General features: G+C 57.1%; 1 protein-coding gene across 11 annotated transcripts in view; it reads left to right on the forward strand.

Moving 5' to 3' along the window:
• The window catches only part of TLE3 (TLE family member 3, transcriptional corepressor), a 45667-nt gene that overhangs the window by 10614 nt on the left and 7705 nt on the right, over positions 1–27348 (forward strand). For 2 of the 11 annotated variants that reach the window (XM_066328162.1, XM_066328163.1), the window contains exons 6-15: positions 2437–2499; positions 3242–3346; positions 13099–13303; positions 19225–19241; positions 21725–21844; positions 22186–22236; positions 22384–22762; positions 23535–23716; positions 24635–24711; positions 26281–26530. In XM_066328162.1, the coding sequence (XP_066184259.1) occupies positions 2437–2499; positions 3242–3346; positions 13099–13303; positions 19225–19241; positions 21725–21844; positions 22186–22236; positions 22384–22762; positions 23535–23716; positions 24635–24711; positions 26281–26530 (1449 nt within the window). Of the gene's footprint in view, positions 1–2436; positions 2500–3241; positions 3347–13098; positions 13304–19224; positions 19242–21724; positions 21845–22185; positions 22237–22383; positions 22763–23534; positions 23732–24634; positions 24712–26280; positions 26531–27348 lie in introns of all 11 variants that reach the window. The other 9 variants (XM_066328166.1, XM_066328168.1, XM_066328167.1 and 6 more) reach the window with 9 other exon arrangements.

A 27348-nucleotide genomic window follows, 5' to 3' on the forward strand; every position in this document is an offset into this window, starting at 1 on the left:
GGAGAAATCTTTAATGGAGCTGCGGCTAAATGGCATCTGATCAAAGCTCCAGTGCCAAAAAGCCTGGGAAAGGAGGAGCTTTTCCCCTGGCTGGTGGCACCGCGGGTGGCTGGTGGCACCACGGGTGGCTGGTGGCACGGCTGGTGCCAGCCTGGCTGCTCCAGGGCTGGGATTTGGCCCTTGGAGCCTCCAGCCCAAGTTCTGAGGGAGCTGTGGGCTGTTGGGGACAGGGGACACCGCAGCCAGGTGTCCCTGCAGTGACAGCACACGGAATGGATTCCCAGGACAGGGATAGGTGGGCAGGAATCCTCCCCTGGGACACTGGGGACTGTCACTGCCCCGTTCCTGGAAGTGTCCAGGGCCAGGGTGGAGCGAGCTGGGCTCCTGGAAGGTGCAGGGAGTGGAGCTGGATGAGCTCTGAAGTCCCTTCCAGAGGAACCATCCCAGGATTCCGTGATGCCGGGGCCGGCTGCCGCATCCCTGTGTCCTCACGCCCGGGGCCACCGTGATCCCGGCCCCTTGGTGGCTGTGCCCAGGGTCCCCGAGCCCAGGCCCTGGTCCCTTCCAGCCCTCCCTGCCTTGGCACCGTGTGCCAGCACGTTCCCTGCCTCTGGAATTGCTAAGAAAAGCAGCGGGTGTAACCCAATCAGCGGGAGGGCTGCTGGAGCAGAGGATGGCCAGGAATATTCCCGTGGCTTTGCAGCCCCTGGGGAGCTCTGGGGGGACCCTGGGAGCAGGACACGGAGCTGTGGGGTCGTTCCTCTGGAGCTGTGGGGTCATTCCTCTGGAGCTGTGGGGTCATTCCCCAGGGCTGTGGGGTCATTCCCCAGGGCTGTGGGCTCTGTGGGGTCATTCCCATGGAGCTCTGAGCTCTGTGGGGTCATTCTCCAGAGCTGTGGGGTCTGTGGGGTCGTTCCTCTGGAGCTGTGGAGTTGTTCCTCTGGAGCTGTGGAGTCTGTGGGGTTGTTCCTTTGGGCTCTGTGGGGTCATTCCCATGGAGCTCTGAGCTCTGTGGGGTCATTCCCCCGAATCTGTGGGCTCTGTGGGGTCATTCCTCTGGAGCTGTGGGGTCTGTGGGGTTGTTCCTCTAGGCTCTATGGGGTCGTTCCCCTGGTCGTCTGGGCTTTATGGGGTCATTCTCCAGAGCTCTGGGCTCTGTGGGGTCATTCCCATGGAGCTGTGGGGTCATTTTCCCTGGTGCTCTGGGCTCTGTGGGGTTGTTCCTCTGGAGCTGTGGGGTCATTCCCCAGAGCTGTGGGGTCATTCCCCAGAGCTGTGGGGTCATTCCCCAGGGCTGTGGGGTCATTCCCATGGAGCTCTGAGCTCTGTGGAGTCATTCCCCCGGAGCTGTGGGCTCTGTGGGGTTGTTCCCCTGGGCTCTGTGGGGTAGTTCCCCAGAGCTCAGGGCTTTATGGGGTCGTTCTCTGGAGCTCTGGGCTCTGTGGGGTCATTTTCCTGGAGCTGTGGGGTCGTTTTCCTGCTGCTCTGGGCTCTGTGGGGTCGTTCCCCCCATGGAGGTGACCCCAGGCTGGGGCAGATCAGGATTTCCCTGGTGTCACCTTGCTGGGGACGTTGGCTGTGCTCCCTGGCTTGTTCCTGTAGCAGGAGCAGCGTGTCCCTTGGGATTTCTCCTCCAGTTCAGGATCATTTCGGGATCTTCCTTCCCTGAGAGCAGGGCTGGGCTGGGGTCGGGATGGGGAAGCCTGGGGGTGGGTTTGGGGTGGTTTTGGGGACAGGAGGTGGCTGTGGCTGCCCCAGGAAGGAGGATCCCTGGCAGCAGGAGGCCGCAGCTCTCCTGGTTAATCACTTGTGTTAATGATAACGAGCTGCTGAGGCTGGCAGGAGGAATTTTGGGGTGTTTGATTCCCGGCCAGCCCCAGCCCTTGTGGTGGGGCTGCATCTGCTGTGTTTGACTTGGAGCTGTTTTCACAGCTGTCCTGGCCAGGAGCAGCAGGAATTAACCCTGGGAGCCTGGACACGGCCATCCCATGTCCCTGGGAATGTCCCTGCGGTGGGACACGGCCATCCCATATCCCTGGGAATGTCCCTGCGGTGGGACACGGCCATCCCATATCCCTGGGAATGTCCCTGCGGTGGGACACGGCCATCCCATCCCACTGGGAATGTCCCTGCAGTGGGACACGGCCATCCCATATCCCTGGGAATGTCCCTGGGGTGGAGAGAGGATTTTGGGAAGGAACAGGGGACAGGGAAGGGATTTTTGGGAGGGGACAGGGGACAAGGAGGGGATTTTGGGAAGGGGACAGGGAGGGGATTTTGGGGGGGGACAGGGGATGGGGAAGGGATTTTTTTGGGGGGGACAGGGAGGGGATTTTGGGAGGGCACAGGGGACAGGGAGGGGACAGGGCCCTGGTGGCAGCCGTGGGAGGTTGCTGGATGCTGACTGCTGCTTTTTTCCTTCTTCCCTTTTTGCAGACAGAAATTGCCAAAAGGCTGAACACCATCCTGGCCCAGATCATGCCTTTTCTGTCACAAGAGGTGAGACTCCACAGCCCAGCAGGGCTGGGGCTCTGGGGGTGAGGGATGGGCTTTGGAAAAATCCAGGGAAAAGGGAAAAAAATATAGGGGGAAAAGGGGCAAAATGGGGGCAGAAAATGGGGGGAAAGGGCAAAAAAAATAGGGGAAAAGAGGCAAAAAAATAGGTGGGGGGGGGGATGAGGAAAAAAAAATAGAGGAGAAGGGGTAAAATGGGGCAAAAAGACCAGGGGATGATGGGCAAAAATATCAGGGAAAAGAGGCAAAATGGGGGCAAGAAAATGGGGGAAAAGGGCAAGAAAATGGGGGAAAAGAGGCAAAAATACAGGGGAGAAGGGGGCAAAAATGAGGAGAAAAAAGAGGGGAAAAGGGGCAAAATGGGGCAAAAAAAACAGGGGAGAATGGGCAAAAATATTAGGGAAAAGGGGCAAAATGGGGCACAAAAATGGGAAAAAGGGGTAAAAAAATAGGGAAGAATGGGCAAAGTGGGGCAAAAAAATAGGGGGAAAGAGGCAAAAAAAAATAGGAGAAAAAAAGGCCAAAATGAGGCAAAAAAATAGGGAAAAAGAGACAAAAGGGGGTAAAAAATATGGGAGAATGGGGCAAAAAATAGGGGAAAAGGGGCAAAAAAATAGGGGAAAAGAGGCAAAATGGGCCCCAAAAGAAGGGGATAAATCCCTGGGGGGCTCCTGCAGCTGGGCTGTGGCTGACCCTGTCCTGTCCCCACTGTCCCCTGTGTCCCCAGCACCAACAGCAGGTGGCCCAGGCTGTTGAACGTGCCAAGCAAGTGACAATGACGGAGTTGAATGCTATCATCGGGGTACGTGGACTTCCCAATCTGCCTCTCACCGTGTGTATTCCCCTTTTATTGCTCTCATTTACCACAGCCAGAGGCAGCCCTGCTCTCAGGAGGGCACACAGGGCGGCTCCCGGGGCCCCAAAACCCCAGAGAACCCCAAAGAACCCCAAAACTGCCCCAGCCCACGGCTCCTGGGGCCTGAAACACCTGAACCCCAAAACTGCCCCAATCCCACAGCTCCTGGTGTCCTAAAACCCTAAAACTGCCCCAATCCTACAGCTCCTGGTGTCCTGAAACACCTGAACCCCAAAATTGCCCCAGCCCACGGCTCCTGGGGCCTGAAACTGCCCCAGTCCTACAGCTCCTGGTGTCCTAAAACCCTAAAACTGCCCCAGCCCACGGCTCCTGGGGCCTGAAACTGCCCCAGTCCTACAGCTCCTGGTGTCCTGAAACACCAAAACCCCAAAACTGCCCCAATCCCACAGCTCCTGGTGTCCTAAAACCCTAAAACTGCCCCAGTCCTACAGCTCCTGGCTGTCCCAACCCCCAAAACTGCCCTGATCCCACAGAAGGATCCCACAAAGCTCCTCAAACCCCAACCCCAGTCCCTGTCACAGGAGGGGCTGGGAGCTGCAGGATCCCAATTGGCATTCCAGGATCCCAATTGGCATTTCTGGAGCTGCAGGATCCCAACTGACATTCCAGGATCCCAACTGACACCCCAGGAGCTGCAGGATCCTAATTGACATTCCAGGATCCCAGTTGACACCCCAGGGGCTGCAGGGTCCCAGTTGTTATTCCTGGAGCTGCAGGATCCCAATTGGCCTTCCAGGATCCCAATTGTTATTCCAGAGGCTGCAGGATCCCAGTTGGCATTTCTGGAGCTGCAGGATCCCAATTGTTATTCCAGGATCCCAATTGACATTCCGGAATCCCAATTGACATTCCAGGATCCCAGTTGTTATCCCAGGGGCTGCAGGATCCCAATTGTTATTCCAGGATCCCAGTTGTTATTCTGGGAGCTCCAGGATCCCAATTGGCATTCCAGGATCCCAATTGGCATTCCAGGAGCTGCAGGATCCCAATTGGCATTCCAGGAGCTGCAGGATCCCAATTGTTATTCCAGGAGCTGCAGGATCCCAATTGACATTCCAGGATCCCAATTGACATTCCAGGATCCCAATTGGCATTCCAGGATCCCAATTGGCATTGTGGGATCCCAGTTGTTATTCCAGGGGCTGCAGGATCCCAGTTGTTATCCCAGGGGCTGCAGGATCCCAATTGGCATTCCAGGATCCCAATTGGCATTCCAGGATCCCAATTGGCATTGTGGGATCCCAGTTGTTATTCCAGGATCCCAATTGTTATTCCAGGAGCTGCAGGATCCCAATTGGCATTCCAGGATCCCAATTGGCATTCCAGGATCCCAATTGGCATTGTGGGATCCCAGTTGTTATCCCAGGGGCTGCAGGATCCCAGTTGTTATTCCAGGATCCCAATTGTTATTCCAGGATCCCAATTGTTATTCCAGAGGCTGCAGGATCCCAATTGGCATTCCAGGATCCCAGTTGTTATCCCAGGGGCTGCAGGATCCCAATTGGCATTCCAGGATCCCAGCTGGCATCCCGGGTTGGGTTTGGGTGGGTTGGGGTGGGAGCCCCCCGCCCTGAGGCCAGGCCTGTCTCTGCCGGGCTCTGGGTGTGCGCTGTGCTCTTGTCCCCTGCTCTGACCCTTTTCCTGCCCCCTGCACACCCGGGGCTGCCTGATTGCTAATTAACGAGGGGGTTTTAATCATTCCTTTAATTGTCTTGGTCCTGCAGGACGTCGGGATTGTCCAGGGCGCCTCTGGGCAGGGGGCTCCGTAATAATCACCTTTCTTTTTAAAAAAAACACTATTTAGGCTTCTCAACCTTGGAGGAAATCTGTGATTCCTTGTGTTTAACTCTCTCTTCCATCCCTTTTCCCTGAATTTTGTGGGTGTCACTGTATTTTCTGGGTGTCTCTGTATTTTCTGGGTGTCACCAGCTCTGGGATCCTGCTCTGGGGTTATTTTTTGGGAATGATGGAGCAGCTGGATCCTTTACACCTGCTGGATTTTATTGGCTGAATCCAGTGTAGTGGCCCAAGTGGGTTTTGGTTTGTTTTTTTTTTTTTATTATTTGTGCTGTGAGATAGAATGAGGAGGAAAAGGAAAAAAAAAATAGGTTTTACTCATTGATAATTATCTTTATTTAAAAAAAACCAAACCCACCACTATTTAGGCTTCTCAGCCTTGGAGGAAATCTGTAATTCCTTGTGTTTAACTCACTCCTCCATCCCTTTTCCCTGAATTTTGTGGGTGTCACTGTATTTTCTGGGTGTCACCAGCTCTGGGATCCTGCTCTGGGGTTATTTTTTGGGAATGATGGAGCAGCTGGATCCTTTACACTTGCTGGATTTTATTGGCTGAATCCAGTGTAGTGGCCCGAGTGGGTTTGGGTTTGTTTTTTTTTTTTTTTTTTTTTATTATTTGTGCTGTGAGATAGAATGAGGAGGAAAAGGAAAAAAAATAGGTTTTACTCATTGATAATTATCTTTATTAAAAAAAAAAAACAAACCCACCACTATTTAGGCTTCTCAGCCTTGGAGGAAATCTGTAATTCCCTGGGTTTAACTCTCTCCTCCATCCCTTTTCCCTGAATTTTGTGGGTGTCACTGTATTTTGTGGGTGTCACCAGCTCTGGGATCCTGCTCTGGAGTTATTTTTTTGGGAATGATGGAGCAGCTGGATCCTTTACACCTGCTGGATTTTAATTCCTGAATTCAGTGCAGTGGCCTGAGTGGGTTTGGTTTTTTTTTTATTTCTACCGTGAGATAGAATGAGGAGGAAAAGGAAAAAAAAATCAGTTTAAAAGGTAAACAGGTGATTTTCTTAACACAGACTAAGAAAAAAAATGAGGCAAGAGGGGAAAAAAAAAACCAAATGGAATTTTAAACCCACCTTTTCTTTACTACAAACTCTTCACTTTCTCCCACAGCACAGGGGGAAACGATGGTTTTTTTAGTCAGAGTGTTCAGGGCACCTTTTGAGAAGCTTTTTCTGGTATAAAACCAGAATTTTCTCCTCTCTGAAATCATCTCTGTCTCAGAAGGAGCAGAGACCTCTTCACCTCCAGGAGCTGTGAGAACCTTAAATTAATCCCTCTCTAAGATTCAGCCAGACCAAATTCAGGGAATACAAAACCTGAGGGTGGGAGCTGAGTTTTGGGGTGACTCTGCTCCCTCCTGCTGCTCCCATTGGAATTCAATGAAGGTGGAGGAGCTGAGGCCCCTGACCCCCGTTCCCTGGGTAATTGCTTCCCTCTCATTAACAGCCCTTTAATTGCTTCCCTGATGAGCTTCCAGGGGCTGGAATCTCCTCTGGGGGGTCAGCAGGGAGGGGCAGCAGCTGGGCACTGAGCCCGTGGTCTGTCCAGAGACCTGGAGCTGGTTGGGGTGCGGGATTTGTGTTCCTACATCTGCTCCAGAGCACAAAATCCCGAGGTTTTGGGGTTTTTTGGAGCGGTTTGTTGTTGTAGGGTCGCTGCTGGCCGCAGGGGATGGTGATCCCATGGCCTCCTGTGGTTTTTAGGGATGGTTCCAGGCTCATCCCAGAGCATGGAGCTGGTTTAGGTGGAGGATTTGTGCTCCTGCACCTGCTCCAGAGCACAAAATCCCGAGGATTTGGGGTTTTTGGGAGCGGTTTGTTGTTGTAGGGTCGCTGCTGGCCGCAGGGGACGGTGATCCCATGGCCTCCTGTGGTTTTTAGGGATGGCTCCAGGCTCATCCCAGAGTGAGGAGCTGGTTAGGGTGCGGGATTTGTGCTCCTGCACCTGCTCCAGAGCTTCCCAGAGCACAAAATCCTGAGGATTTTGGGTTTTTTTGGAGTGGTTTGTTATTGTAGGGTCGCTGCTGGCCGCAGGGAACGGTGATCCCATGGCTTCTCGTGGTTTTTAGGGATGGTTCCAGGCTCATCCCAGAGCATGGAGCTGGTTGGGGTCCAGGATTTGTGTTCCTACACCTGCTCCAGAGCACAAAATCCCGAGGATTTGGGGTTTTTGGGAGCGGTTTGTTGTTGTAGGGTCGCTGCTGGCCGCAGGGGATGGTGATCCCATGGCTTCTCGTGGTTTTTAGGGATGGCTCCAGGCTCATCCCAGAGCATGGAGCTGGTTGGGGTCCAGGATTTGTGCTCCTGCACCTGCTCTGGTGCCCCCAAAGCCACAAAATCCCGAGGATTTGGGGTTTTCTGGAGCAGTTTGTTATTGTAGGGTCGCTGCTGGCCGCAGGGGATGGTGATCCCATGGCCTCCTGTGGTTTTTAGGGATGGTTCCAGGCTCATCCCAGAGCGAAGAGCTGGTTGGGGTCCAGGATTTGTGCTCCTGCACCTGCTCCAGAGCTTCCCAGAGCACAAAATCCCGAGGATTTGGGGTTTTTGGGAGCGGTTTGTTATTGTAGGGTTGCTGCTGGCTGCAGGGGATGGTGATCCCATGGCTTCCAGAGTTGGTTCCAGGCTCATCCCAGAGCAAGGAGCTGGTTTAGGTGGAGGATTTGTGTTCCTACATCTGCTCCAGAGCACAAAATCCCGAGGATTTGGGGTTTTTGGGAGCGGTTTGTTGTTGTAGGGTCGCTGCTGGCAGCAGGGGATGGTGATCCCATGGCTTCTCGTGGTTTTTAGGGATGGTTCCAGGCTCATCCCAGAGCGAGGAGCTGGTTGGGGTGCAGGATTTGTGCTCCTGCACCTGCTCTGGTGCCCCCAAAGGCACAAAATCCCGAGGATTTGGGGTTTTTTTGGAGTGGTTTGTTGTTGTAGGGTCATTGCTGGCTGCAGGGGACGGTGATCCCATGGCTTCTCGTGGTTTTTAGGGATGGTTCCAGGCTCATCCCAGAGCGAGGAGCTGGTTTAGGTGGAGGATTTGTGCTCCTGCACCTGCTCCAGAGCACAAAATCCCGAGGATTTGGGGTTTTTTGGGAGCGGTTTGTTGTTGTAGGGTCGCTGCTGGCCGCAGGGGACGGTGATCCCATGGCCTCCTGTGGTTTTTAGGGATGGTTCCAGGCTCATCCCAGAGTGAGGAGCTGGTTGGGGTGCGGGATTTGTGCTCCTGCACCTGCTCCAGAGCTTCCCAGAGCACAAAATCCCGAGGATTTGGGGTTTTTGGGAGCGGTTTGTTATTGTAGGGTCGCTGCTGGCCGCAGGGGATGGTGATCCCATGGCTTCCCGTGGTTTTTAGGGATGGCTCCAGGCTCATCCCAGAGCGAGGAGCTGCTTTGGGGTGGCAGCTGCAGCCCCTGAGCCCCCAAACGCAGCGGATTTGGGGTTTGGCCCTGTCCCCAGCGGGTTGTTTTTGTAGGGTTGCCCACATGGACACAGCCCTGGGTCCCTTTGCTCTGCCCTGGCGTGTCCCTGTGCCAGCCCTGGGTGTCCCCACTGTCCCCAGCCTGCCCCAAACCCCCAAAACACTCCAAGACTTTTCTTTTTGCCCCTTTTGAGGTCAAGACCTGTTAATTTTATGCATCTTGATCATTTTCTGGCAGCTCCTGCTCTTGGGGCTGGGGCTGGAATGGAGCCTTGGTTTGGTTATGGCACTGGAATGATTTCCCTGGAAATTATTTCCCTGGAAATATAGCCCTGGTTTGGTTGTAGCCCTGGAAATTATTTTCCTGGAATTGATTTCCCTGGAAATAAAGCCTTGGTTTGGTTGTGGCCCTGGAAATTATTTTCCTGGGAATGATTTCCCTGGAATTGGAGCCTTGGTTTGGTTATGGCACTGGAAATTATTTTCCTGGAAATGATTTCCTTGGAAATGGAGCCCTGGTTTGGTTGTAGCCCTGGAATTGATTTCCCTGGGAATGGAGCCTTGGTTTGGTTATGGCACTGGAATGATTTCCTTGGAAATGATTTCCTTGGAAATGCAGCCCTGGTTTGGTTGTAGCCCTGGAAATTATTTCCCTGGAGTTGATTTCCCTGGAAATGGAGCCCTGGTTTGGTTATGGCACTGGGAATGATTTCCCTGGAATTGGAGCCTTGGTTTTGTTGTAGCCCTGGAAATGGTTTATCTGGAAATGATTTCCCTGGAAATGGAGCCTTGGTTTGGCTGTGGCCCTGGGAATGATTTCCTTGGAAATGGAGCCTTGGTTTGGTTGTAGGCCTGGGAATGATTTTCCTGGAAATGGAGCCCTTGGAATGATTTCCCTGGGAATGATTTCCCTGGGAATGATTTCCCTGGGAAGAGACCCCAGCAGTGAGTGTAGGGCCATTGCTGGACCCGGGTGCTGAACCATTAAATCGGGGACAAAGGCTCGGAGTGTGAGGGCCATAATCCAATTAAAGGCGCTCCCTCCAGCCTCCCTCCCACATTTGGGACCTGTTCCCGTGTCCCCATCCCGGTGTGACACCCCTGGAGCTCCGTGGGGGTTGGATTGGCAGGATGGGGGTCCCCAGGCTCCTGTTTTCCTGGGATTTTGGGGCACGAGGAGCCCAGTTGTGTGTTGGGGTTCAGCTGGATGCGCAGTGCTCAGTCACTCCAGGATCCTGGAATGCTGCCCCAAATCCTTGTCCTCTGCGTGTTTCTGTCACTCATCCACCTGTGCAGGGGGATTTTTTTTTGGGAATTTTATTTTTGCTGCAGCAAACCCTCCTCACCCGGTGGTTTGACCAAATCCTTTTCCAGGGGTTGGGATGAAGGGATGGGAGGGAAAGGAGGAATTTCCAGCAGGAAAAAACTCGGAGCAAGCAGGAAAAAAAAAACCACCACAGGAGCTCTGCTGGGCTTTGTCCTCCTCCTCCACGGAGTCTCCAGGATGTGTCCCTGTGGGATGGAGCACTGGGAATTCTCCAGCAGCAGCCCAGGACGTGCCCTGGCCTCCTCCTCTCCTCACCACGGGAATGGGACACGGCTGGAGCTCGGCACCTTTGGCATCTTTGGGATCTCTGGGATCTTGGCTACCCCGAGGACACGGCTTTGGGATGTCCCACCTGGATTCTGCTCTGCATTTCCCGCTGCCAGAGGGGAGAACACCGAAACAAGAATCCCCTGGAGGATGCTGTGTCCTGACCTCGGTGCCCACACCCTGCAGCTCACCTGGATGGATTTATCTCTTGGCAGCCTAAAAAAAAAAAAACCAGGAATAAATCCCAGGGTTTTTTTGGTTTTTATTCTTCTGTGCTGGAGCAACTCCAGGAGCCGATTCCTGGGGCTGTGCTGTCGCCAGGGTTGGAATTCCCATGGACATCCTGGGAATGGGAATGCTGCTGTTCCTTCAGGCCACGTCCCCTTCCCTCGGGCTGGAAAGCTGCTGGGATGAGTTCCAGCCCGCTGATGTTCCTGGAAGGTTGCTGAGGATCAAACGTTGGATCTTGCTGAATTCCAGGGCCGGGCACCAGTGGAGAGCTCCCAGGAGAGAGGAGTTTGGGAATGGTGTTGGAGGTGCTGGAAAAGCCCCCAGGGCTGTTCTCTGGGATGATGCTCTGCTGCAATGCCCTGCCTCTGCTTCCAGTGGCTGGAAATCCTGGGAAATTGGGATTGGGAAGAGCCCAAGGATGTGTTTCCGTTGGTTTTGGGGATGCTGAGGAGCTGCTGAGCCTTGTGCCCTGCTCTGGGGCCACTCTGGAATGTCCATCCCGAGGATACTCCCCGTCCTGCTGGCACAACCAGCTCCTGCTTTTCCAGGGCTGGGGGATTTATGGATTTATGGATCTCCTGCTCCTGCTGGGATTTCAGAGCTGATCTCCTGGATCTGCTGTGCCTGGGACTGCGCCTCTGCCTTCAGCTCCCAGCTGGAATCTCCTCCTGGATGGGGATTTCCCTGTCCATCCCACAGGATGACCCTGCTGTGCCCATGGAGTGGGACAGGACGTCACCTGCTGCTGCCCAAAACAGGAATTCCCTTTCCCTCGGGAATGGGCCACAGCTCTTCCCCCAAAACGTGGATTTTCCTGTGGGGAGCCCTCACCATGGAGCCCTGGAATGGTTTGGGTGGGAAGGGACCTTCAGTCCCATCCGGAGCCACCCCCTGCCATGGCAGGGACACTGTCCCAGGCTGCTCCAAGCCTTGGCCAGCCTGGCCTTGGACATTCCAGGGATCCTGGAGCTCCTGGATGCACCTTCTGCAGCTCTGGGCAGGACGAGCTGGAAATGTCCTCGATGGAGCCGTGTCCCTGGGGGTGGCCTTGGTGCCACCACGTCCTGCTGTGGCCGTCCCTCTTTGTCCCTCAGAGTGTCCTGGGACACGGATCCTGATCCAGGCTGCCAGGGGGACCTGGAGAGCTCTGCTGCAGCCGGGGTGACCCCTCCTTGGGGGTGTCCCCTCCTTGAGGGTGTCCCCTCCATTGGGGATGTCCCCTCGGTCCAGGTGTCCCCTTGTTGGGGTGTCTGCTTGTTCCAGGTGTCACTGTCACCCTCATCGGGGGTGTCCCCTCATTCCAGGTGTCACCCTCATTGGGAGTGTCCCCCTCGTTGTGGTGTCCCCTAGTTCCAGGTTGTCCCCTCTTTGGGGATGTCCCCTCGTTCCAGGTGTCCCCTCCTTGGGGGTGTCCCCTCCTTGGGGGTGTCCCCTCCTTGGGGGTGTCCCCTCCTTGGGGGTGTCCCTCCATTGGGGATGTCCCCTCGGTCCAGGTGTCACTGTCCCCCTCGTTGGGGGTGTCCCCCTCGTTGGGGGTGTCCCCCTCTTTGGGGGTGTCCCCTCTTTGGGGGTATCCCCCTCATTCCAGGTGTCCCCCTTGTTGTGGTGTCTCCCTCTTTGGGGATGTCCCCTCGTTGGGGTGTCCCCTAGTTCCAGGTGTCCCCCTTGTTGGGGATGTCCCCTCATTGGGATGTCCCCTCATTCCAGGTGTCCCCTCGTTCCAGGTGTCCCCCCTGTTGTGGTGTCTCCCTCCCTGGGGATGTCCCCTCGTTCCAGGTGTCCCCAGATGTGGTCCCAGGTGTGCTCAGCTGCCCAGGTGTGCTCTCCTGGCGGCTGCTGGAGGGGCTGTGGCTGCAGGCAGGAGGGTCCCAGGCAGCAGCTCCAAGACCCTCGTGGCTGCACCAGGGCTGCCTCTGGGAACGTGGCTCCTTGGATTTCAGCTGCTTTTTTCTTCCAGGGTTGTGTTTGAAGTAGGGAACGTGTCTGGTTTTTGCCTTCCTCTTCCCCAGAGCTGCTTTTTCCAGCTGAATGGAGCGGGCAGTGACTCCCCACGGCTGGAGGAGTGTGGGGTTCACTCCCAACAACCCCTGGGGGCAGCTGGGGGGGGATGTGTGGGGTTCCATGGTGGGAATGGGGGATCCCTGCAGGATTTATCCTCTGCCAGGAGCCCTGCTGGTGTCAGGAGGGGATGGGAGCAGCAGGATCCTGGGATAACACCAGGAATTCCATGGTGTGGAATTTTTCCTCTCCCCACGAAGCACCTTGGAAGCTGCTCTGAGCAGAAGGAGCTGTCTGGGGAGGCTCCTGGCTGCTGGGATTTTCTCTTTTTCTGACCAGTTTTAGCTGCTGCCCTCCAGCCATGGAGTCTCTGTGCCTCCTGGGCGCCCCAAACCCCGTCCTGGGTGGGATTCCTGGTGGGGTTTTTTTTTGATTTTTTTTTCCCTTTTGCTGCTAGAAAATCCACACTAAGCCCCATCCACAGGGGACGAGCCTTCTGGGATTTCAGGACTCACCCACTGTGCTGCAGCCCTGGACAATCCTCCCTCACCCACCCCTACCAGGGTCAGGGGGGGCTTCTCCTTGCAGGCACCCACCCGGTGGAGCCGGGCTCGTCCCTTCCCGGGGGGAAACGTTCCCCTGGGCCTCACCCGGTGCTTTCCTTGCAGCAGCAGCAGCTCCAGGCCCAGCACCTGTCCCACGCTGCCCACGGGCCGCCCGTGCAGCTGCCCCCTCACCCCTCGGGGCTGCAGCCCCCCGGGATCCCGCCCGTCAGCGGCGCCACCTCGGGGCTGCTGGCGCTGGGGGCCCTGGGCAGCCAGGCACACCTGGCCGTCAAGGACGAGAAGAACCACCACGATTTGGACCACAGAGGTGAGGGAGATGGAGCTCTGGGTGCCGCAGGGGTGGGGTGGGTTGGGTTGGAAGGGGAGGGAAAGGGTGGAAATGTTCAAAGAAAGGATGCGGCGTGTTGCTGTTCTGGGCTGCTCTGAGGTGTCCCCAGGGGTTCAGGGATAGCCACAGCTGCTCTGGGTACCCTGTGTTGGGACCTTGCCACCTTTCCAGCCAGGAATTCCTTCCAGTATCCCACCCAAAGGATTCCAGGCCCCGTGGGCAGGGCTGGGATTTATTGTTCATCATGGAATCCTGGGATGGTTTGGGTTGGGAGGAACCTTTGAAGTTCATCCCAATCCACTCCTGTCCACCTCCCACTGTCCCAGGTGTCCCAGCCCGGCCCTTCTGGGTGCTGCAGTCTTGGGTTGGTTGGAAGGGCAGGAAAAGGTTGGAAGTGGTGGAAGTGTTAAAGGATGCGGCGTGTTGCTGTCCTGGGGTGCTCTGAGATGTTCCCAGGGGTTGAACTTTAAGGGATGAACCTTAACGCTCATCCCAATCCACTCCTGTCCACCTCCCACTGTCCCAGGTGTCCCAGCCCGGCCCTTCTGGGTGCTGCAGGGTTGGGTTGGGTGGAAGGGGAGGGAAAGGGTGGAAGTGGTGGAAGTGTTAAAGGACGCGGCGTTTTGCTGTCCTGGGGTGTTCTGAGGTGTCCCCAGGGGTTCAGGGCTGCTCTGGGCACCCTGTGTTTGGTCCTTGACACCTTTCCAGCCAGGAATTCCTTCCAATATCCTACCTAGAGGATTCCAGGCCCCATGGGCAGGGCTGGTATTTATTGTTCATCACAGAATCCTGGGATGGTTTGGGTTGGGAGGAACTTTAAAGCTCATCCAGCCCTGTCCCTGTCCACCTCCCACTGTCCCAGGGTGTCCCAGCCCAGCCCTTCTGGGTGCTGCAGGGTTGGGTTGGTTGGGTGGAAGGGGAGGGAAAGGGTGGAAGTGTTAAAGGATGCGGCGTGTTGCTGTCCTGGGGTGCTCTGAGGTGTCCCCAGGGGTTCAGGGCTGCTCTGGGTACCCTATGCCAGGTCCTTGCCACCTTTCCAGCCAGGAATTCCTTCCAGTATCCCACCCAGAGGATTCCCAGGGGGCAGGGCTGGGATTTATTGTTCATCGTGGAATCCTGGGATGGTTTGGGTTGGGAGGAACCATAAAGCTCATCCAGCCCTGTCCCTGTCCACCTCCCACTGTCCCGGGTGTCCCAGCCCGGCCCTTCTGGGTGCTGCAGTCTTGGGTTGGTTGGAAGGGCAGGAAAAGGTTGGAAGTGGTGGAAGTGTTAAAGGATGCGGCGTGTTGCTGTTCTGGGGTGCTCTGAGGTGTCCCCAGGGGTTCAGGGCTGCTCTGGGCACCCTGTGTTAGGTCCTTGCCACCTTTCCAGCCAGGAATTCCTTCCAGTATCCCACCCAGGGGATTCCAGGCTCCCTGGGCAGGGCTGGGGTTTATTGTTCATCACGGAATCCCGGGATGGTTTGGGTTAGGAGGGACCTTAAAGCTCATCCCAATCCACCCCTGTCCATCTCCCACTGTCCCAGGGTGTCCCAGCCCTTGGACCTTCCAGGGGCTTCTCTGGGCACCTTGTGCCAGGCCCTCACCTCTCTCCCAGGCAGGAATTCCTTCCCAATATCCCACCCCAAAATCCCCTTTCCCACTCTGAAGCCATTCCCTGTGTCCTGTCCCTTGTCCCCAGTCCCTCTCCTGGGGCCCCTCCATACCCTGGGAATGGCTCTGAGCTCTCCCTGGAGCCTTCCCTGCTCCAGGTGACCATTCCCAGTGCTCCCAGTCCAGCTCTGGGACCTCCCCTGGCGTTGCTCCAGCAGCTCCAGGTCCCTCTGGATGCTGGGGGAACACTCCTGGTAATTTCCCACCCCTCATCCCTGGGGTCAGCTGCAGTCAGATCATGGGATCGAGCTTTTAGGGATGCAGAATTCCCTATAAATGATGCCCAGCCTTTGGTGGAGCCTGGCTGCAGTTCCTGTGCTGTGCCTTCATGGGAAAACAGCCTTCATCATCCTCCTCCTCCTCTCCATCCCCGTCAGACCCTTCCCTGGGCAGGGATCCAGCTCTGGGCACCAGGAATTTGGGGTTTTTCCCCGTTTTTAGGGATCCAGCCATTTGTAGGATGGAAGGATCTGTGGTTCCAGGTGCAGGGGTGTCCCAGCAGATCCCCCAGAGAGGAGGATTTGGGATATTTCCCTTGGCAGGGCAGGTTCCCACAGCCTCCCTGAGCCTGGTGGGCTCTGAGGAGGGATTTGGGGTGGGGATAAAGAAAAAAAACCAAACAGTGAGACAAACCCATTGCTAGCAGTGATCCAGTTCCATTGCTTTCCCTGCCTGGATTCAGATTGCCAGGGATCCCAGGGGGAAGTGTGTGGGATCCCGGGGGGAAGTGTGTGGGATCCCATGGGAAAATGTGTGGGATCCCAGGGGGAAATGTGTGGGATCCCAGGGGGAAATGTGTGGGATCCCGGGGGGAAATGTGTGGGATCCCGGGGGGAAATGTGTGGGATCCCAGGGGAGAATGTGTGGGATCCCATGGGAGAATGTGTGGGATCCCAGGGGAAATGTGTGGGATCCCAGGGGGAAATGTGTGGGATCCCATGGGAGAATGTGTGGGATCCCATGAGAGAATGTGTGGGATCCCGGGGGAAAATGTGTGGGATCCCGGGGGGGAAATGTGTGGGATCCCATGGGAAAATGTGTGGGATCCCGGGGGGAAATGTGTGGGATCCCATGGGAAAATGTGTGGGATCCCGGGGGGAAATGTGTGGGATCCCGGGGGGGAAATGTGTGGGATCCCAGGGGGAAATGTGTGGGATCCCATGGGAAATGTGTGGGATCCCGGGGGGGAAATGTGTGGGATCCCATGGGAAATGTGTGGGATCCCAGGGGGGAAATGTGTGGGATCCCGGGGGGGAAATGTGTGGGATCCCGGGGGGAAAATTTGTGGGATCCCAGGGGGAAAATGTGTGGGATCCCAGGGGGGAAATGTGTGGGATCCCATGGGAAGTGTGTGGGATCCCAGGGGGAAATGTGTGGGATCCCAGGGGGGAAATGTGTGGGATCCCAGGGGGAAATGTGTGGGATCCCAGGGGGAAATGTGTGGGATCCCAGGGGGAAATGTGTGGGATCCCGTGGGGAAATGTGTGGGATCCCGGGGGGGAAATGTGTGGGATCCCATGGGAAATGTGTGGGATCCCAGGGGGGAAATGTGTGGGATCCCGGGGGGGAAATGTGTGGGATCCCGGGGGGAAAATTTGTGGGATCCCAGGGGGGAAAATGTGTGGGATCCCAGGGGGGAAATGTGTGGGATCCCATGGGAAGTGTGTGGGATCCCAGGGGGAAATGTGTGGGATCCCAGGGGGGAAATGTGTGGGATCCCGGGGGGGAAATGTGTGGGATCCCATGGGAAAATGTGTGGGATCCCATGGGAAAATGTGTGGGATCCCGGGGGGGAAATGTGTGGGATCCCGGGGGGAAATGTGTGGGATCCCGGGGGGAAATGTGTGGGATCCCAGGGGAAAATGTGTGGGATCCCAGGGGGAAATGTGTGGGATCCCAGGGGAAAATGTGTGGGATCCCATGGGAAAATGTGTGGGATCCCAGGGGAAATGTGTGGGATCCCGGGGGGGAAATGTGTGGGATCCCGGGGGGGAAATGTGTGGGATCCCGGGGGGGAAATGTGTGGGATCCCTAGGGGGAAATGTGTGGGATCCCAGGGGGAAAATGTGTGGGATCCCAGGGGGAAATGTGTGGGATCCCATGGGAAAATGTGTGGGATCCCGGGGGGAAATGTGTGGGATCCCGGGGGGGAAATGTGTGGGATCCCAGGGGGAAATGTGTGGGATCCCAGGGGGAAATGTGTGGGATCCCATGGGAAAATGTGTGGGATCCCAGGGGGGAAATGTGTGGGATCCCAGGGGGAAAATGTGTGGGATCCCATGGGAAAATGTGTGGGATCCCAGGGGGGAAATGTGTGGGATCCCGGGGGGAAATGTGTGGGATCCCAGGGGAAATGTGTGGGATCCCGGGGGGAAAATTTGTGGGATCCCAGGGGGAAAATGTGTGGGATCCCAGGGGGGAAATGTGTGGGATCCCAGGGGAAGTGTGTGGGATCCCAGGGGGAAATGTGTGGGATCCCAGGGGGAAATGTGTGGGATCCCGGGGGGAAATGTGTGGGATCCCATGGGAGAATGTGTGGGATCCCGGGGGGAAATGTGTGGGATCCCAGGGGGGAAATGTGTGGGATCCCGGGGGGGAAATGTGTGGGATCCCATGGGAAAATGTGTGGGATCCCATGGGAGAATGTGTGGGATCCCGGGGGGAAATGTGTGGGATCCCAGGGGGGAAATGTGTGGGATCCCAGGGGGGAAATGTGTGGGATCCCAGGGGGAATGTGTGGGATCCCATGGGGAAATGTGTGGGATCCCAGGGGGGAAATGTGTGGGATCCCAGGGGGAAATGTGTGGGATCCCAGGGGGGAAATGTGTGGGATCCCAGGGGGAAATGTGTGGGATCCCAGGGGGAAATGTGTGGGATCCCATGGGAAATGTGTGGGATCCCAGGGGGAAATGTGTGGGATCCCAGGGGGAAATGTGTGGGATCCCATGGGACATGTGTGGGATCCCGGGGGGAAATGTGTGGGATCCCGGGGGGAAATGTGTGGGATCCCGGGGGGAAATGTGTGGGATCCCGGGGGGGAAATGTGTGGGATCCCAGGGGAGAATGTGTGGGATCCCATGGGAAGTGTGTGGGATCCCTAGGGGGAAATGTGTGGGATCCCAGGGGGAAAATGTGTGGGATCCCGTGGGAAAATGTGTGGGATCCCAGGGGAAATGTGTGGGATCCCATGGGGAAATGTGTGGGATCCCAGGGGGAAATGTGTGGGATCCCATGGGAAAATGTGTGGGATCCCAGGGGGGAAATGTGTGGGATCCCATGGGGAAATGTGTGGGATCCCAGGGGGGAAATGTGTGGGATCCCGGGGGGAAATGTGTGGGATCCCATGGGAGAATGTGTGGGATCCCATGGGAAATGTGTGGGATCCCATGGGGAAATGTGTGGGATCCCATGGGGAAATGTGTGGGATCCCATGGGAAAATGTGTGGGATCCCAGGGGGGAAATGTGTGGGATCCCATGGGGAAATGTGTGGGATCCCAGGGGGGAAATGTGTGGGATCCCGGGGGAAAATGTGTGGGATCCCGGGGGAAAATGTGTGGGATCCCAGGGGGAGATGTGTGGGATCCCATGGGAGAATGTGTGGGATCCCAGGGGGAAATGTGTGGGATCCCGGGGGAAAATGTGTGGGATCCGGGGGGGAAATGTGTGGGATCCCGGGGGGGAAATGTGTGGGATCCCGGGGGGGAAATGTGTGGGATCCCGGGGGGAAATGTGTGGGATCCCGGGGGGAAATGTGTGGGATCCCGGGGGGAAATGTGTGGGATCCCAGGGGGAAAATTTGTGGGATCCCAGGGGGAAAATTTGTGGGATCCCAGGGGGGAAATGTGTGGGATCCCAGGGGGAAAATGTGTGGGATCCCAGGGGGAAATGTGTGGGATTCCATGGGAAAATGTGCACATCTGGGTACAAACGAGAGGCTGAACCACGTCCTGGGTGTGGGGCTGTCACCCAGGGGTGACCTCAGGGACACACACCTGGGGCTGCTGCCATTCCCTTGGGATCCTGGGCGTTCCCAGCCGGGTTTGGGCGGATAAATCCCGTTGGATTGGGTGGGAGAGATGGATGGGGCAGATTTTAAAGAGCCCAGACAGGGCTTGAGTTTAAGGGTTGGAGTTGAGAGCCTGAGAGGAGGTTCTGGGATTTTTTTTTCCTGGTTTAAGCCTTGTCCTAACCTGCTTTATTTCCCTGTCTCTGTTCTGGCTGTGCCCTCCCCTCTGCATCTCCTGAAGAGCGAGACTCAAGTGCAGTAAGTCCCATTCCTTCCTTTTTTTTTCCTCCCGCTTTTCGGCGGCCGAGTTTTATTTATCCCTTTCAAAAACCACCCCCGCCTGGGTGGCTGAAGGGCTGCCTTTGGCACAGGCCTGATTAAACCATAAAAACCAGGCCATAAAACCCCTCATCCTGCCTGGGAGAGCTGCGCCGGGCTGAGAGGAGTCACCTTCTCCGTGGCGGCGCTTTGGAAATTTGATTTAAATCCCTTTGCTGGTGGCAGAGCGTCAGGAAATTCCGTCCTTTTGGCTGGTCAGGGGAGCTGCCTCATTCCTGATTGAATGATGAGCTGTCACCTGATGGCCCCTGTCACCTGGGGTCACCTAATCCAGGGTGGGGTTGGTCATTCCTCATTATTCAGCGGGACCTGGAAGCTCGAGCAGTTCCTAACGGCGGGAAATCCCTGGATTTTGGAGGGCTGCGACACCTCAGAGGTGGCTTTTGGGATGGAATCCCTGGGATCAGAGGGCGTTGAGGCTGGGGGCTGCCATTCCCTTGGGATGGATTCCCTTGGGAAGGATTCCCTGGGATCAGGGGTGGAGAGGACACTGAGGACAGGCAGGAGCCAGGCTGGGGCTGCCATTCCCTTGGGAAGGATTCCCTGGGATCAGGGATGGAGAGGACACTGAGGACAGGCAGGAGGCAGATTGGGGCTGCCATTCCTTTGGGATGGATTCCTTTGGGATAGATTCCCTGGGATCAGGGCTGGAGAGGACACGGAGGACAGGCAGGAGCCAGGCTGGGGCTGCCATTCCCTTGGGATGGATCTCCTGGGATCAGGGATGGAGAGGACACTGAGGACAGGCAGGAGCCAGGTTGGAGCTGCCATTCCTTTGGGATGGATTCCTTTGGGATGGATTCCCTGGGATCAGGGATGGAGAGGACACTGAGGACAGGCAGGAGCCAGGCTGGGGCTGCCATTCCCTCGGGCTGGGGCTGAGCCAGCACCTCCCACCCCGGTGTCAGGAAAAACGGGACACCAGGAGGAATTTCCCCTCGGAAAAGGCTGTCCAACCCCGGGATGGGCAGTGGAGGTGCCCGGGACGTGTCCCTGAGCTCTCTGTGCCGCTGACAGAGGTGGGGCAGGCTCCCAGCTCCCGGAGCTCTTTTCCCCAGCCCGCCTGCTTGGGTTTTATTTTTTTTTTTTCCCTGTGAAAATCTGCCAGGAACAAAGCCCGGCCGAGCTGCGGCTTGGCAGCGATTTCCTGCCAGCCCCGAGCCCACAAACGGCCCTTTGGAGAGCGGGGAAGGGAAATGCTCGGCGAGGAGAGGGGGGAGAGAGAGGCAGAGGGGAATTGGGCATCATTAACCCGCTCCTGCGGCGGGCAGGGGGCCGTCGGGGCCGGGCAGCTTCCCAATCCATAACCTGCCAGCCGGGGTATTCCCCGTGGAGCTTTAATGCCTGCCATAATCAGCCTTAGTCATTCATATTTTTTTTTCCTCTCCTCCCCCCCTTCCAGCCCTTTTTTTTTGGTTTTTTTTTTTTTTTTTTTGCCTGTGCAATAAAAAATATTTAGTTCCTTGGCGGCGGGCCAAGGAGCGGGGCTGAATGGATCGATGCCTCTAAATGCCTGACATGATTCTCCGGGAGCTGCGAGGGGGTTTTTCAGCATGACTGCCCGGGAAGAAAGAGCTCCGTGTTATCCAAAGCTGCTTAGTGGGGGCCGAGGAGAAACACCAACTGCTTTGGTTCTGCCTTTCAGCCGGGGCGGGCGCCGGAGGAGCCGGGATGGATCCCGGGGATGGAGGGCTGGGATGGGGGATTGGGGCCAGGAATTCCTCCTCCTGGTTGTGCTGCTGGGTTTGCTTCCAGAGTTTCTTGGGAACGCCGGCATCTCCTGGGCTTTGGAGTTTTCCTGGGAATACTGGCATCTTCTGGGCTTTGGAGCTTTCTTGGGAATACTGGCATTTCTTCAAGGGAATGCTGGCATCTCCAGGGCTTTGGAGCTTTCCTGGGAATGCCGGTATCTCCTGGGCTGTGGAGCTTTCCTGGGAATACTGGCATCTTTTCCTGGGAATGCCGGTATCTCCTGGGCTCTGGAGCTTTCCTGGGAATGCCAGCATCTCTTCCTGGGAATGTCAGCACCTCCTGGCCTCTGGAGCTTAAAGCAAGGAGCAGAATTCCCAAGGAGCAGAATTCCCAAGGAGCAGAATTCCCAAGGAGCAGAATTCCCAGGGGGCAGAGCTGTGCCGTGGGCGCTGGGCTCTGTCATTCCTGCCCCATGTGGGATTTCCCAGGTGTTTTTACAAACAACAACCTCCTCCTGCACTTTGCCGCAGCAGAGGAGCTCAGGATGTCCAGGGACATCGTCCCAGCGTTCCCAGCCAGGCTCATGTTGGATCCTGTGGCATGGGATGGGACCATGAGGATCTCATCCTTTTGGGATGTTCCTGTCCCCTCGTGGAATGTGGAATGCCTTTCCTTGTGTCCCCCCCTCCAAGGCTGTCTGGTCTCCACAGAACAATTCCGTGTCCCCCTCGGAGAGCCTGCGGGCCAGCGAGAAGCACCGCAGCTCCACGGACTACGGCATCGACTCCAAGAAGAGGAAAGCGGAGGAGAAGGACAGCATGAGCCGATATGTGAGGGACAGGGACACCCCGGGGCAGCACTTTGGGGGCAGAAACCGGGATTTGGGTGATGTTTTCCATGTGTGATGTGGGGCAGAGAACCATGGAGTCGTTCAGGATGGAAAAGGCTTCAGTCCATGGGGTCCAAGCATCACTAAGGCCACCATAATACGTGTCCCCAAGTGCCACATCCTCTCCCCTGACCGCCTCCACCCCTGCCCTGGGCAGCCCTTTCCAACACCTGACCAACATTCCCGTGAAAATTCCCCCTGATCTCCAGCCTGAGTGTGTCCTGCTGCTGTTGGGGGTGGCCTGGGGGCTCTCTGCGGGGTGTGACACGGTCTGTGTTGCAGGACAGCGATGGTGACAAGAGCGATGACCTGGTGGTCGATGTCTCCAACGAGGTGAGGCCCCGGGTGGCTTTGGGGCGTGGTGGGGGACACACAGTGTGGGTTTTTAGGGTGTGGGAAGTGATTCCTTAGGGTCTCCCTCCCCATCCCGGCCTGAAGGAGGGCGGGAATGGGAATTCCAAAGCCTCTCCCACCCGCCAGGACCCCGCCACGCCCCGGGTGAGCCCGGCCCATTCCCCCCCGGAGAACGGCCTGGACAAAGCGCGTGGGCTGAAGAAGGGGGACGCTCCCAACAGCCCAGCCTCGGTGGCCTCCTCCAGCAGCACTCCCTCCTCCAAGACCAAGGACCTGGGCCACGTACGTCCCCTTCTCGTGGCGTCACCGGGGGCTCTGTGTCCCTCCAGCTGGAGCTCATCCCGTGCTCTCCGTCCTTTCTTCTCCCCCCAGAATGACAAATCCTCCACGCCCGGCCTCAAGTCCAACACTCCGACGCCCAGGAACGACGCTCCCACCCCGGGCACCAGCAGCACCCCGGGGCTGAGGCCCATGCCCGGCAAACCCAGCAGCATGGACCCCCTGGGTGGGTACCGGTGTCACCACGGGGTCACCGCTGTCCCCGCAGCACAGCCCCGGCCCGTCCCTGTCACAGTGTCACCGCTGTCCCCACAGCACAGCCCCGGCCCGTCCCTGTCACAGTGTCACCGCTGTCCCCACAGCACAGCCCCGGCCCGTCCCTGTCACAGTGTCACCGCTGTCCCCATAGCACAGCCCTGGCCCGTCCCTGTCACAGTGTCACCGCTGTCCCCACAGCACAGCCCCAGCCCGTCCCTGTCACAGTGTCACCGCTGTCCCCACAGCACAGCCCCGGCCCACCCCTGTCATGATGTCACCACTGTCCCCCCAGAATAGCCTCAGCCCGTCCCTGTCATGGTGTCACAACAGGGTCACCACTGTCCCCACAGCACAGCCCCAGCCCGTCCCTGTCACAGTGTCACCGCTGTCCCCCCAGCACAGCCTCAGCCCGTCCCTGTCACGGTGTCACCACTGTCCCCCCAGCCCGTCCCTGTGACGGTATCACTGCTGTCCCCATGGCACAGCCCTGCCACGTCCCCTGCTCTGTCCCTGCCATGATGTTGTCCCCAGCCCTGCCCTGTCCCCAGCCATGTCCCCTGCTGTGTCCCCAGCCCTGCCCTGTCCCCAGCCCTGCCCTGTCCCCAGCCATGTCCCCTGCCCTGCCATGTCCCCTGCTGTGTCCCCAGCCCTGCCATGTCCCCAGCCCTGCTGTGTCCTCTGCTGTATCCCCTGCCCTGTCCCCAGCCGTGTCCCCACCGTGACGCTGTCCCCTCCCGCAGCCTCGGCGCTGCGCACGCCCATCTCCATCGCAGGCTCCTACGCGGCGCCCTTCGCCATGATGGGGCACCACGAGATGAACGGGTCCCTGACCAGCCCCGGGGCCTACGCGGGGCTGCACAACCTGCCCCCGCAGATGAGCGCGGCCGCCGCCGCCGCCGCCGCCTACGGCCGGTCGCCAATGGTGAGCTTTGGAGCTGTACGTAGCACTTTTAGCTCCTTTCTCCCCGGGGGCTGCTGGGAGGTGGGTCTGGGAGGGGTGTGGGGCGTGGCAAGGGTGGGGCTCTCCGTCTCCCTAAAGCCAGCGGTGGTTTGGGGTTGATGGGGGTGGGGATGGAGGCGCTTTCTTGTGGGGTGATGTGCGTGTGCTGCTGGGTTGGGGTTTGTCCTTCCTGTTCCTCGGCCCCTTTATCCCATTCCTTTGCCTCGTATCCTGTTCTTCGGCTCCTTATCCCATTCTTTGGCCCCTTTATCCCATTCCTCAGCTCCTTATCCTCTTCCTCAACCCCTTTATCCCGTTCCTCGGCCCCACATCCTGTTCCTCAACCTCTTTATCCCATTCCTGGGCCGCATGTCCCGTTCCTCAGGCCCTTATCCCATTCCTCAACCCTTTATCCCAATCCTCAACCCCCTTCCCATTCCTTAGTCCTGTATCCTATTTCTTGCTCCCTTATCCCATTCCTCAGCCCCTTATCCCATTCCTTAGTCCTGTATCCTATTTCTTGCCCCGTTATCCCACTCCTCAACCCCCTTCCCGTTCCTCTCCCCAAACTCCTGTTTTAAGGCAGAACAAGGAGAGTCAAGCTCTGCCATTAAAGCCGGGATTGGGGTTTCTGCCCTCGGGGTGCTGGGCACAGCGTGGCCGATCCCATCCCTGGGGGTTTGGGATCGACACGGGGTGAGGGGAGCGTGTCCCACCTTTGGGTTCTTGCAGACCCAAAACCTTTGGCTGGTTCCCCTTTCCTGCCGGGGGGAAATGCCAATTACTGAGGGGCAGGGGAAAGGCAGGAGCTGCCCAGTGTCCCCAGGGGTCACGGGTGGGAGGCTGTGTGACATTCCTGGCCCGTCCCTGGCCTCACCCTGTCCGTGCTTCCCTCGGCAGGTCGGGTTTGACCCACACCCCCCCATGCGAGCCCCGGGCCTGCCCTCCAGCCTGGCCTCCATCCCCGGAGGGAAACCGTAAGCACCACTTGGAATTCTGTGGGATTGGAGGGGAGGAGTGGCCGGGAGGGAGTGATGAAACAGAGAAACAGAGACTGGACAGAGCTAGAGAGTGAAGTAGGTATTTATTGAAAGGCCTCCAGGACACACCTTGGGCAGGACAGAGACTGACCAGGGCTACACCCAAGGTGGTCACAAAATGGTCACAAAATATTCACAAAATGGTCACAAAATGGACCCAAAATGGTCACCAAATGGCCCACCAGTCACGAGGTCTCACATTTTTATAAGTTTTGGTCCATTTGCATGTTGGGGTTTGATTGTCCAATTTGTGCTTCAGGTTGTGAGGTCCCATCCTTCTTGTTCCTCCCTCCAGCCCACCCTTGTTAGTGCTTTGGGGCTGAAAGTTGTGCTTGGTGTGCAGCAGGAAAAGGATTTGTTTTGTGACTGTCCCTGCTCTGTGAAGAGAGCTGAGTGACAACGTGAGGCTCAGAACTGCACCCCTGGGCAGAGTTTTGCAGTTAAAGGCTTTAAAGGCAAAGTTTGGGGAATAGGAATAACAGTTCTTTACTAGGAGCATAAAGAATACAAATGTAGTAGTACAAAAAACCCCAAACAAAAATCCTAGAAACCCTGACAGAGTCAGAAGTATAACCCCTGTTGGTCAGGGCTTGGAAGCAGTCCACAGTAAGCCCTCCTGGAGTGGCAGACGTGGTTCTGTTGGAGTAGAGATGGTCCTGTAAAAAGAAGTAATGGTGAGAAGGGCCCAGTCTTCCTCCAGGAATCCAGGGGAAAAGCAATACCTGGTGTTCCTGACTCTCAGGTTTTATCCGGGTAGGAATGGTTGGCTCCTCCCACTGGGTGGAGCATCTCCCAGGGGATGAGGTAATGTGTGATGTGATTGGTGAGCCTTGATGGCCCATTAAGAGGAGATAAGGAACACTGGGGTGATGTAATATGTGATGTCATTGGTGAGCCTTGATGGCCCATTACCAGGAGATATCCTCTTGGAAGAGATAAGGAACACTGAGTGGTGTAATGTGTGATGTGATTGGTTAGCCTGGATGGCCCATGAGCAGGAGATAAGGAACAGTGGGGTGATGTAATGTGTGATGTGATTGGTTAGCCTGGATGGCCCATTCATTACCAGGAGATAAGGAACTCTGAGATGATGTAATGTGTGATGTCACTGGTGAGCTTTAATGGCCCATAAACAGGAGATAAGGAACACTGGGTGATGTAATGTGTGATGTGATTGGTGAGCTTTAATGGCCCATAAACAGGAGATAAGGAACTCGATGATGTAATGTGTGATGTCACTGGTTGGATTGGATGGCCCATTACCAGGAGATATCCCTGTGGAGCGTGGACTTGTTGGGAGGGACAAGGAACATTGCTCCACGTGGTTTCGACACCTGGCCCATGATCAGAACACACCCAGCCCCTCACCGTGGCGTCACAAGAGATAAAGCAAAACAAAAACCCCGCCTCCCCAGCTGCTTCCAACATACAAACCACCACGCCCATTTTTTACTTCCATCACCCACGACACCCCACAAATCTGCACCCTTTTCCCCTCCCCATCAGGGCGTACTCGTTCCACGTGAGCGCGGACGGGCAGATGCAGCCGGTGCCGTTCCCGCACGACGCGCTGGCGGGCCCCGGCATCCCGCGGCACGCGCGGCAGATCAACACGCTGAGCCACGGCGAGGTGGTGTGCGCCGTCACCATCAGCAACCCCACCCGGCACGTCTACACCGGCGGCAAGGGCTGCGTCAAGATCTGGGACATCAGCCAGCCCGGCAGCAAGAGCCCCATCTCACAGCTGGACTGCCTGGTGAGGGACGGGTGCCCTGCCCGGATTCGCTGGGTGCCCTGCCCGGATTCGCTGTGTCCCCTGCCCGGATTCGCTGTGTCCCCTGCCCGGATTCCCTGTGTCCCCTGCCCGGATTCCCTGTGTCCCCTGCCCGGATTCCCTGTGTCCCCTGCCCGGATTCGCTGTGTCCCCTGCCCGGATTCGCTGTGTCCCCTGCCCAAATTCACCCACTCCGTGTCCCCTGCCCAAATTCATCCACTCCGTGTCCCCTGCCCGGATTCACTGTGTCCCCTGCCCGGATTCCCTGTATCCCCTGCCTGGGTTCACCCACCCTGTGTCCCCTGCCCGGATTCCCTGTGTCCCCTGCCCGGATTCACCCACCCTGTGTCCCCTGCCCGGATTCGCCCACTCTGTGTCCCCTGCCCAAATTCACTGTGTCCCCTGCCCAAATTCACCCACCCTGTGTCCCCTGCCCAAATTCACTGTGTCCCCTGCCCGGATTCATCCACTCTGTGTCCCCTGCCCGGATTCCCTGTGTCCCCTGCCCGGATTCCCTGTGTCCCCTGCCCAAATTCACCCACTCCGTGTCCCCTGCCCAAATTCACCCACTCCGTGTCCCCTGCCCGGATTCCCTGTGTCCCCTGCCCGGATTCCCTGTGTCCCCTGCCCGGATTCCCTGTGTCCCCTGCCCGGATTCCCTGTGTCCCCTGCCTGGATTCACTGTGTTCCCTGCCTGGATTCACTGTGTTCCCTGCCTGGATTCACCCACCTCTGGTGTTGTTAATTGTCTTTTCCCTCGTTAACATCGACATCTCTTCCCCACGTTGCTGTCTGTGTTT

Source organism: Sylvia atricapilla, chromosome 13, assembly GCF_009819655.1.
Source record: "Sylvia atricapilla isolate bSylAtr1 chromosome 13, bSylAtr1.pri, whole genome shotgun sequence".
NCBI lineage: Eukaryota > Metazoa > Chordata > Aves > Passeriformes > Sylviidae > Sylvia > Sylvia atricapilla.